The sequence below is a fragment of the Mytilus edulis genome, chromosome 3 (assembly GCF_963676685.1).
Source record: "Mytilus edulis chromosome 3, xbMytEdul2.2, whole genome shotgun sequence".
NCBI lineage: Eukaryota > Metazoa > Mollusca > Bivalvia > Mytilida > Mytilidae > Mytilus > Mytilus edulis.
The window spans coordinates 32,091,059-32,102,805 of NC_092346.1; the positions used below are offsets into that span (position 1 = coordinate 32,091,059).

Below are 11,747 nucleotides of genomic sequence, written 5' to 3' on the forward strand. Positions count from 1 at the left end.
CACTTTTTAACATAATACTGTTTTACATGATTCTTTATTTATTTGTTTTTTTCATATCAGTATTGTATGAAATAGAATTAATTATTGTTAATTTCATAGCAGCTCTTTTGTAAACATATTGTAGATAAACCACAGATAAATGCTGTTAATTTTCTTATATACTGTAGCTGTTTACCATTAGTATAAAAAAGATTATATGACCAACTGCAACAAATTCAAAACATCTTTTCTGTCTATGAAGAAATAATATAAAAAATGTGGTGCACACTGAATAACGTGCGTAGCATGTTATTTAACAGTGTGCAACAAATTTTTTATGTTATTTCGAATAGACAGAAAAAATATTACAGTCATTTCTTATAATTTAATTCTAAATTCCATTTCAAACCGTAGAAAACCATGAAAAAAGTTGATGACGTCACGGTCACATGACTAAATTATGTCTATGGGCTCATAACAAAATAAGGTCAGCCAATCAGAAGAAGCGTCACATCCAAAATTAAATTATATACAAATGTTTAAAATGTTACAGAATTCCTTTTTTTATATCCTCTTCAGGTTATGGTTTTAGAACTAGCTCAACATGTACAGACATTTCTGTGTTTATATCCTTTTCAGGTTATGGTTTTAGAACTAGCTCAACATGTACAGACATTTCTATGTTTATATCCTTTTCAGGTTATGGTTTTAGAACTAGCTCAACATGTACAGACATTTCTGTGTTTATATCCTTTTCAGGTTATGGTTTTAGAACTAGCTCAGCATGTACAGACATTTCTGTGTTTATATCCTTTTCAGGTTATGGTTCTAGAACTTGCTCAACATGTACAGATATTTCTGTGTTTATATCCTTTTCAGGTTATGGTTTTAGAACTAGCTCAGCATGTACAGACATTTCTGTGTTTATATCCTTTTCAGGTTATGGTTCTAGAACTAGCTCAACATGTACAGACATTTCTGTGTTTATATCCTTTTCAGGTTATGGTTCTAGAACTTGCTCAACATGTACAGACATTTCTTCGTGATAACTACAAAGGTCCACAGAAATCTTTTTATGAAGAAATGTTGAGTAACCAATTAAAACAACAAGAAAAACAAAAACTAGAACAACAGAAAAGACTTGATTTCCTGAAAAGAAAAGAAGAAAAAGAGGTATTCAATATTTTTGTTTAATTATTTCAGTGATTTGTCTTTGACCTTAAACCATATTCTTTAAAACCACAAAGTTATACTGAAATGAATTAGCACTAGAATTATCAGTTTTTCTATCAAAGGTCATGTTTTTTTCTAGGCTCTCCAGCTTCCTCTACCAATAAAAACTGGCTGCCATGAAATAGCCCAAAAGCAGTTCTTAAAAGTTGGGTTCAAACACATAAATCAAATCAAATGAATTAGCAATTGAAAAAAAGATAATGTGACCAATCGCAACAAATTACAACATCTCTCTACTTCATATCAAATTGATTAAAATGATGTAACAAAATTGAGAACAAAAGAAAAGACTTGATTTTCTGAAAAGAAAACAAGAAACAGAGATGTTTGATGTTTTTGATTGATTATTATAGTGATTTACCCTTGAACTTTGACCTTATACCTTATAAAACCATGGAGTTATCCTCTTTTTAAAAAAAAATAATAATATACCGGTATTCTAGAAAGACAGTGTTATCAAATATCACAATGGGACCATGGAAATAGTGATTTTTCCCTTAAATCATAGTCAACATTTTATAATTGATTTTGCTTTTAAATCTATACAGAAAACTGCATGGTACATGTATATGTACCATTTAAGTGATCTTTTAATTTCAACTATTTTTATTGTTAAATTTAAGGGAAATAACTCTAGCACAAAACTACAATATTTGCATTGGTGAGATCTTTTCCCCAGTGAAAGCCTAAATAAGAGTTCCTGACATGGGACAGGTGCATAAAGCATGTGACAGGGTTAAAAAGGTTTGAATGCACCAAATTCCATATTCATTTGTTGTTTAAATTGAATTTAACTTCAGACACACACATGACTTTTTGTCGAGCCTGCAACTTTTGTTGCAGAAAGCTCAACATAGGGAAAGTGATCCGGCGGCGGCGTGAGCTAACTTCTTAAAAGCCTTATATTTTAGAAGGTAGAAGACCTGGATGCTTCATACTTTGTATATAGATGCCTCATGTTACCAACTTTCCGTCAGTCACATGTCCAATGTCCTTGACCTCATTTTCATGGTTCAGTGACAACTTGAAAAAAAAGTTAATATTTTTATACGACCGCAAATTTTGAAAAAATTTTCGTCGTATATTGCTATCAAGTTGGCGTCGTCGTCGTCGTCGTCCGAATACTTTTAGTTTTCGCACTCTAACTTAAGTAAAAGTGAATAGAATTCTATGAAATTTTAACACAAGGTTTATGACCATAAAAGGAAGGCTGGTATTGATTTTGGGAGTTTTGGTCCCAATATTTTAGGAATTAGGGGCCAAAAAGGGCCCAAATAAGCATTTTCTTGGTTTTCGCACTATAACTTTAGTTTAAGTGAATAGAAATCTATGAAATTTTGACACAAGGTTTATGGCCACGAAAGAAAGGTTGGGATTGATTTTGGGAGTTTTGGTTTCAACAGTTTAGGAATTAGGGGCCAAAAAAGGGCCCAAATAAGCATTATTCTTGGTTTTCGCACAATAACTTTAGTTAAAGTAAATAGAAATCAATGAAATTTAAACACAATGTTTATGACCACAAAAGGAAGGTTGGTATTGATTTTGGGAGTTTCGGTCCCAACAGTTTAGGAATTAGGGGCCAAAAAGGGACCCAAATAAGCATTTTTCTTGTTTTTCGCACCATAGCGTTAGTATAAGTAAATAGAAATCTATGAAATTTAAACACAAGGTTTATGACTATAAAAGGAAGGTTGGTATTGATTTTGGGAGTTTTGGTCCCAACAGTTAAGGAAAAAGGGGCCCAAAGGGTCCAAAATTAAACTTTGTTTGATTTCATCAAAATTGAATAATTGGGGTTCTTTAATATGCCGAATCTAACTGTGTATGTAGATTCTTAATTTTTGGTCCCGTTTTCAAATTGGTCTACATTAAGGTCCAAAGGGTCCAAAATTAAACTTAGTTTGATTTTAACAAAAAATGAAACCTTGGGGTTCTTTGATATGCTGAATCTAAAAATGTACTTAGATTTTTGATTATTGGCCCAGTTTTCAAGTTGGCCCAAATCGAGGTCCAAAATTTAACATTGTTTGATTTCATCAAAAATTGAATAATTGGGGTTCTTTGATATGCCAAATCTAACTGTGTATGTAGATTCTTATTTTTTGGTCCAGTTTTAAAATTGGTCTAAATTATAGTGCAAAGGGTCCAAAATTAAACTAAGTTTGATTTTAACAAAAATCAAATTCTTGGGCCTCTTTGATATGCTGAATCTAAACATGTAATTAGATTTTTGATTATGGGCCCAGTTTTCAAGTTGGTCCAAATCAGGATCTAAAATTATTATATTAAGTATTGTGCAATAGCAAGTCTTTTCAATTGCACAATATTGTGCAATGGCAAGAAATATCTAATTTCACAATATTGTGAAATAGCAAATTTTTTTTTAATTAAGAGTTATCTTTCTTTGTCCAGTAAAGTAAGCAAGAAATATCTGCAAGATTTTTTTTTAATTGGAGTTATCTTTCTTTGTCCAGAATCAACTTAAATCTTTGTTATATACAATATACCATGTATATTCACTTTTTACTACCAACTGATAAATTTAAATGATCTTTACCATTCAGTGATAACAAGCAGTTTTTTTACATCTTAATATTTTATGATGTATTTAAATGAGTAGTAATTGTTGCAAACTCCATTAGAATATTTTAATTGAAATTAGTTTTGGAATAAGGGAAAGGGGGATGTGATTAAAAAATTGGGTTCAATTTTTCTCATTTGAAATTTCATAAATAAAAAGAAAATTTCTTCAAACATTTTTTTGAGAGGATTAATATTCAACAGCATAGTGAATTGCTCTAAGAGAAAACAAAAATTTTAAGTTCATTTGAATACATTCATTCTGTGTCAGAAACCTATGCTGTGTCAATTATTTAATCACAATCCAAATTTAGAGCGGAATCCAGCTTGAATGTTGTGTCCATACTTGCCCCAACTGTTCAGGGTTCAACCTCTGCGGTCGTATAAAGCTACGCCCTGCGGAGCATCTGGTTTGTAATGTTAAATTCTCTCTTATTATAAGTAATTGGATAACTATATTTGGTATGTGTGTACCTTGCAAGGTCCTCATGCCCGTCAGACAGTTTTCACTTGAGCTCGACCTCAATTCATGGATCAGTGAACAAGGTTAAAGTTTGGTGGTCAAGTCCATATCTCAGATACTATAAGCAATAGGTCTAGTATATTTGGTGTATGGAAGGACTGTAAGGTGTATGTGTCCAACTGGCAGGTGTCATCTGACCTTGACCTTATTTTCATGGTTCAGTGATTATTGTTAAGTTTTTGTGTTTTGGTCTGTTTTATTTATACTATATGCAATAGGTCTTCTATATTTGGTGTATGAAATGATTGTAAGGTGTACATGTCTAGCTGACAGGTGTCATCTGACCTTGACCTCATTTTCATGGTTCATTGGTCAAAGTTCAGTTTTTGAGTTTTGGTCTATTTTTCTAATACTTTATGCATTAGGTCAACTATATTTGGTGTATGGAAATATTTTATGATCTATATGTCTGTTACGCAAGTTTTATTTGACCTTGACCTCATTTTCACGGCTTATTGCTCAGTGTTAAGTTCTTGTGTTTTGGTCTATTTTTCTGAATTTATAAGCAATAAGTCAACTATATTTGTTGTATTGAAGAATAGTTAGCTGTTCATGTCAGTGGGCATGGTTCATCTGACCTTGACCTCATTTGCATGGTTCATGGATCAATGTTTTGTTTTCTTGGTTAATGTTGAGTTTATGTGACAGTTGTAATAAAGCTTTATATTTGGTCTATCAACATAATATCTATGATTAGTAAAGAAGGCGAGACATTTCAGCGTGCACACTCTTGTATACATTTACTTATAAATCTTGTGCTTTGTCTGTTTCAGAGACAACTTCTAGAGGATGAAATACAGAAGAGACAACATGCTCTGAAAGAAGAAACAAAGAAAATAAAGGAGACCAAACAGGTACAATTCAAATGTTTATACTTTTCTAATCTGTCTATCATAGAACTTCTGGGGCCGTATTATGTTTTTCTGGTTTATGAATCTATCTGTTCTTCTCAATGTGTTATCAAAGTACAAATAATGTTCACCCGACAAATTTTTCATGTTAAATATTATTGTAATGTTTGATTTGGACATACAGTATAACAGCCATTTCACCATCAATGTGTTTTACACTTTATATGCTTGACTGCAGAAAATAAATATCTTTTGAAATAAATAAATATAGCTTCCCAATTTTATTTGCATTAGTTTAAAAGTATGGTACTGAAACAAATCTTTTTGTAGCATGATCTTCTTGATATGATCTATATATTAATCTATTTATTTCTATAATTAGATATCTGAAGAGAAACCAACAGAGCCAGAGAAAGCTGTACCAGCTACTCCTACTACTGAAGTACCAACATGTTCCCCAATTGGTACCCCAAGTACTCCTAGAAGACCAAGAATGTCTCATTCACCCTCCCCCTTAATTGTACTGCCAAGTAATGAGAATAAATATAACCAGGATAAAAGAAGAAGGTATGTGTTTGTTATGTTTTTATTTTAAGTCCTTTTAAAAAATCAGTCATGGGAGTTAATATATCAAATTTGCACCATTTTTCTTCCTGTGTACCAGCTTTAGTATAAACCATGTAACCTCAGGTTTCCAAAATATTCTATAGAAACACCAATTAAAAAATAATGGTGCTTTGAAACACAGCAATTTTTTACTGAAATGTCAAATTTAAGGCAATATTTTTTTTCAACCCTTTTTCGTATGCAACCTGATGTGACATACTTTGATTTGGTGGTATTACACCTACATACACATACTTGATCCTATATTATCATATTTCATTTCTTAAATTTTCATTTGGTAGCTATAGATCAAACACATCTCATGGATGCAGATTCAAATATATTTGTTAAAAATATTCATATTTTTTCTATTTATGACAACTAGACTAGGAAAATGTAGCTGCGTCCCATACATGACGATGATGTAAGTCATAAACCAGGTGTTCAGAGGTTGAAGTTTGTTGATGTGGTTCATAAGTTTTTCTTGTTTCTTATTTTTGATATAGTTTAGACTGTTGGTTTTCCATTTCAATGATTTACACTAGTCATTTTTAGGGCCCTTTTTAGCCTGCTGTTCATTGTAAGTCATGGCTCTGTGTTGAAGACTGTACTTTGACCTATAATGGTTGACTTTTACAAGTTGTGACTTAGATGGAGAGTTGTCTCATTGGCACTCATACATCTTCTTATATCTATAAAAAGTAATTTAATTAATTGCTCATTGTTTCCATATAAGGTGGTACCTAACACTACAGGGAGATAACTCTGTAAAGTCAGCTAAACGTTTTAATTACGTTGTGTTGTAAAAGGAATACGTATTAAGCTTCTCAATGATCAAAATTGGTGGTTGTCAAATTGCTATATAAAAAGTGTATTTTTTCTGACAAAACAGATGGTTCAAAATTTTTAAAATTCTTAAATTTCTGTTAAAGTAATTTTTATGAAAATTAAACAAGCCAAATTAATTTTAGTGAAAGTGTAGGGTACCACCTTAATAAGTTTAAACAATGGAAGGTACATATATTTTGTAAGGACATTATCTGAAACTATTTACGAAAGATTTGCATTTTACAAATTTAAATTGCTTCCTGTACATATAATTAAAAATACCCAATCTTATTTACACATGTATAAAAAGGGAGATAACTGTTATATTTTAGAAAAGTTTTCTGTTGTACTATTTTATCAGATTATGTACAGATTGCTTTTAATATAAAAAAGAAGATGTGGTATGATTGCCAATGAGACAACTATCCACAAAAGACCAAAATGACACAAACATTAACAACTATAGGTCACCGTACAGCCTTCAACAATGAGCAAAGCGCATACCGCATAGTCAGCTATAAAAGGCCCGATTAGAATGTAAAACAATTCAAACGAGAAAACTAACGGCCTTATTTATGTAAAAAAATGATCGAAAAACAAATATGTAACACATAAACAAACAACAAGCACGAAATTACAGGCTCCTGACTTGGGACAGGCACATGCATATATAATGTGGCGGGGTTAAACATGTTTAAACTTTTAAAAAAACCACCTTAAAAACAGATGGACTGATGTATCACATGATAAGGTCACATGATAAGGTATGAAACTATTTTTAAACTTTGAGGAAGTGAAATCTTTTGGAATCAACGACATTGAACATGAAAAAAACATAAATGAGTCCTCAAAACCATTAGGGCTATTCCATTTGAATGTTTATGGGAGGTTAGTAAGGGACTTTTAAAATATCCCTACAACCAAGAACCATTTTGTAGATAATTTTGAATAATAGTAATAGAAGCATACTGAAAAAAGACCCATGACCCACATTCAATAATTAAACTTCCCTTCCTACCGTCCCACTAACATTTTAATGGATTAGCCCTTAATGGATATTTTATATGATATGGCCTCTAGAAATCCAAGATTTTCAACAGTTTATCATTGATCCATATGAGGAGTACATGTAGTATATTCTGCTTGCACTATTTCAGTAACCATGCTTCTATCCAAGTGAGTAATTTTGGAGCCTCAAGTTTATTTTATTTTACATTTTCTATTTTGATATATTCAGGAGGACCAGTACCCCATTGAGAGATACCGATGATTCTGATCACCAATGTAAAGACCATACTGGAGGGATAGTGGTAATAGCCTTCAATACTAAATCAGAGAGAACAATACATAGAGGCACATGTTTAGGTAATGTTTTCACTTTATCCATCCCATTGTTTAGAAGTGTAAAGTGGGTAAATGCACAATTTTTCATAAACAAATGTACAGAATTTAACGAATGTACAGAATTTGTCATCGAAATTTTTATGAGAAAATATGTTTGGATATTTATGCAGGAAATGGTCTGTATATCAGTTGGCAGAACTTGATACCTAACAGTTTGGTTTGGTTTCACTGCTTCACTAGGTTAAACATATTTATTTATAGTGGATTGGGAAACAAGTTTTGCAACTTATATTAATCCCTTTTCACTTTGCAGGTGCGAGTGCTGCCTTGTAGCGGCATTAGCTTGCTCTTTTTCGAAATCTACAAGGGTGTCTTTAAGGTGCATGAGATATGGCTCTCTCTTAACACTGGTCAGCCTTTATCATCCCCTTCCGACAGACTATCAACGTTTCCTCAAGACCATACTCGCAAATGGTGTTAAGGGAGAGCCGAAATTCAAATTTTCATCTTGGAAAGGGAATGAAACCAGAGACCTTTGTGTTAGAAGTCCGCTGCACTAACCACTACTACACGGCTTCACTGTTTTTCTGCAAAGCACAGGACAGGAAGGAGTGTTTGAAACTTCAACACTATTATTGTCTTTTGATGTTGAATGTCCATTCATCCATATTTATTTATTTTGTGTTAATGATTGGATTGTCAGTTTTCCTATCGAAGGTCAGTGGTTTTCTCTGGGCACTAGGCTTCCTCCATCAATAAGAACTGGCCACCATGAAATAGCCTAAATGCGGTGCTTAAAAGTGGCGTTAAAACACCAAAAATCAAATAAAAATCCATATTTATTTATTTTGTGTTAATGATTGGATTGATAATTGGCTCCTTGACAGTTAATATGCAAATTAATTTTAAGAGAACATATGTTTTTGTAGGTCATAGTGTCTTTGGTAGTACAGTGTATGCTGGGATAGATACAGCCAATGGAGAATTAGTAGCTTTATGCAAATGAATTTTAACAGAATATTTGTTTTTGTAGGTCATAGCGTCCATGGTAGTACAGTGTATGCTGGGATAGATACATCCAGCAGAGAATTAGTAGCTTTATGCAAATTAATTTTAACAGAATATATTTGTTTTTTTTAGGTCATAGCCTCCATGGAAGTACGGTGTATGCTGGGATAGATACAGCCAATGGAGAATTAGTAGCTATATCAGAATGGGTTTTAAAGTGGCGCCATATAAAACAGAAGAGAACTCAAAGAGTTGATTATGAAGATAAGGAGGGTGCTACTTACTTAAAACAGGTAAATGAAAAAATGCTTTCAAAACCTAATTGGTTAACGTCAAAAAATGAAATAAATAAGAATTTAAACATTCTATCAGTGTCTAAGTAGTTTGATTCATTCTAGTTTTTTCCAAGCAGCTATTTTCATGATCTTTCAAATAAAAAAACTACATTAATCTTACAATTTAGATAATCAAACCAGTGGTGTATCCAGAACTTTTTGTAAGGGGGGGGGGGGGGTGGGGGGGTGCTCGCTCCAGTCACGCTTCAGTGATTCCCTATATAATCAACCAAATTTTTCCCACAGGGCCCACCTGGATCCACCTATGCAAACACTGATTATTATGAGGAAAGGTTTTGTCAATTTCTCTTTCTCAATTACTCACTGACTATACATATAGTGAAAGATCGTCATAAAAATGTGAAAATTCAAAAATTTTGCATGCAAAAAAATTTTAAGATTTACCAAAAATGTCATCGTAATTTCCAACCTCAAAATCATCTGTCCACACACTGACAGTTTTAATTAAAGTTATGTAAAGAGAAATCTTATATATAAATATACAGTGTAACCTGTGTTATCCAACATAGAGGAGGGATAGGAGGGGTCATGATCCCAAAATCCCAGGCTTAAAAACACGAAATCCCGAGGTCCCGAATTTAAATAAATAAAAATCCCGGATCCCGAAATTCGAAAAAAAGAATTCCCAGGTCCCGAAGGGGTATGTCCTGAAATCCCGAGCTTAAAAACACCCGATCCTGGAGTCCCGATAAAGGTCCTATCCCCCCTCAACATACTGGGGAACCAAAAAAAAGTCTGATTAAGCATGGTGTCGCAATACTGTGGTTTTTTTCTGCAAAGATAGCCCTATTTTGGGACCCGAAAAATGTTTTGGTTAAAGCAGGATGTTGGAATACTCAGGTGTCGGATTAGGCAGGTTACTCTGTATTTGAAAACAAAGAAAGTGATAATTCAGCTATAATTAACTGAGGTTGTAGTCTTCTATCAGGTACCATACTATGCACCATAGGGTGTAGTCAGTTTAATAAGCATACACATTATACATGTCTCCCTTGTGGCTAATATACATTTAAAAGCTAGAGTTATTTCCCTTTGAATATAAAATTTTAGGTTTGCATATCTTCTTGTGTAGTTGCTATTCACTTTGTATGGATGAGATTTATACATGTGAAAAATAGGAATGTGGGTATGTGTAAATGAGACAGCAACCCCATGACATAAATAACGAAAAACCATCTAGAGGGCAGTTTACAATCTTCCTCAATTATGCAGATGTCTATACAACAATTAATGCTCTAAATTGTGCTGAGGGTAGAACAGCTGACAATATAATAAACAAGAATCATAATAGATCTGCCAGTTACACCTAATTCTAATATCATACACAGTTTTCAGTTGGCTGTGCAGACCTTTTTGTAGAATTTATACTTGCATCTTAGTAGACAATCTTGCGTTCTTTCCCCGACGGTGGTTTATTGTATAAAATCTTAATAATATTAAAGAACTATTTATTTTTAACCTACTGTATATTCATTTAATTTCCTTGGTACCTATTTTCGTAGATTAAGAAAAACGTACATGTTGGTGGATAGTTGATTTCATGAATTTGCAAAAGGCTGCATACAAGCCTATAGAAAATTTATCCTTCGTAGAACATTTAATTTGGTGGTTCACCTTTTTCACCAAAATTGGTATCCACAATTGATAATGAATCCACAGTATTAAGAGTGTATATTTGTATATAAAAAAAGTACTAGGCTTATTTACATATTGAATTTCTTGCTTTTTTTATTCCAGATTACAAGCATTGAACAAGAAATACACAGCTTGATTCGATTACGACATAAAAATCTAATTCACTACTTAGCTATAAAGTATATACAGGAAGCTGGGAAATGTACAGTTTATGTAAGTTAATATTTATACCCCCGCTTTAAAAAAGGGGGGGTATACTGTTTTACCTCTGTCTGTCAGTCCGTCCGTCCGTCCATCAGTCCGTCAGTCAGTCCGTCAGTCAGTCCGTCAGTCAGTCCGTCCCATGAAACTTTCGTCACATTTTTCTCAGGAACTACACATCCACCCTTTCTGTAATTTAGTATCAACATTTATATATGTCAGCCACACCGTGTGATGCGTTTTCAGATTCATCGCTTAACAACTTCCTGTTTAACGAACACTTGTCTGATTTTACACATGATAGCCAAGTTGAAAATTTTCGTCACATTTTTCTCAGGAACTACAATACAAGGATTTCTGAAATTTGGTTTCAGGATTTATATAAGTCACCTATACCGTGTGATGCGTTTTCAGATTCATCACTCGACAACTTCCTGTTTACCGAACACTTGTATGATTTTACACATGATAGCCAAGTTGAAAATTTTCGTCACATTTTTCTCAGGAACTACAATACAAGGATTTCTGAAATTTGGTTTCAGGATTTATATAAGTCAGCTATACCGTGTGATGCGTTTTCAGATTCATCACTCGACTACTTCC

At 33.0% G+C, this 11,747-nt stretch overlaps 1 protein-coding gene across 1 annotated transcript; it reads left to right on the forward strand.

Annotated features, from left to right (window-relative positions):
* The first annotated feature begins 561 nt into the window (after nt 1-561).
* On the forward strand, nt 562-11,165 carry LOC139515186 (eIF-2-alpha kinase GCN2-like). Its single transcript, XM_071304748.1, has 6 exons — nt 562-1,152; nt 5,089-5,169; nt 5,549-5,733; nt 7,838-7,965; nt 9,085-9,245; nt 11,046-11,165. The coding sequence occupies exons 1-6, from the start codon at nt 562-564 to the stop codon at nt 11,163-11,165; spliced, it is 1,266 nt and encodes a 421-aa protein (XP_071160849.1).
* Nucleotides 11,166-11,747: the final 582 nt, after the last annotated feature.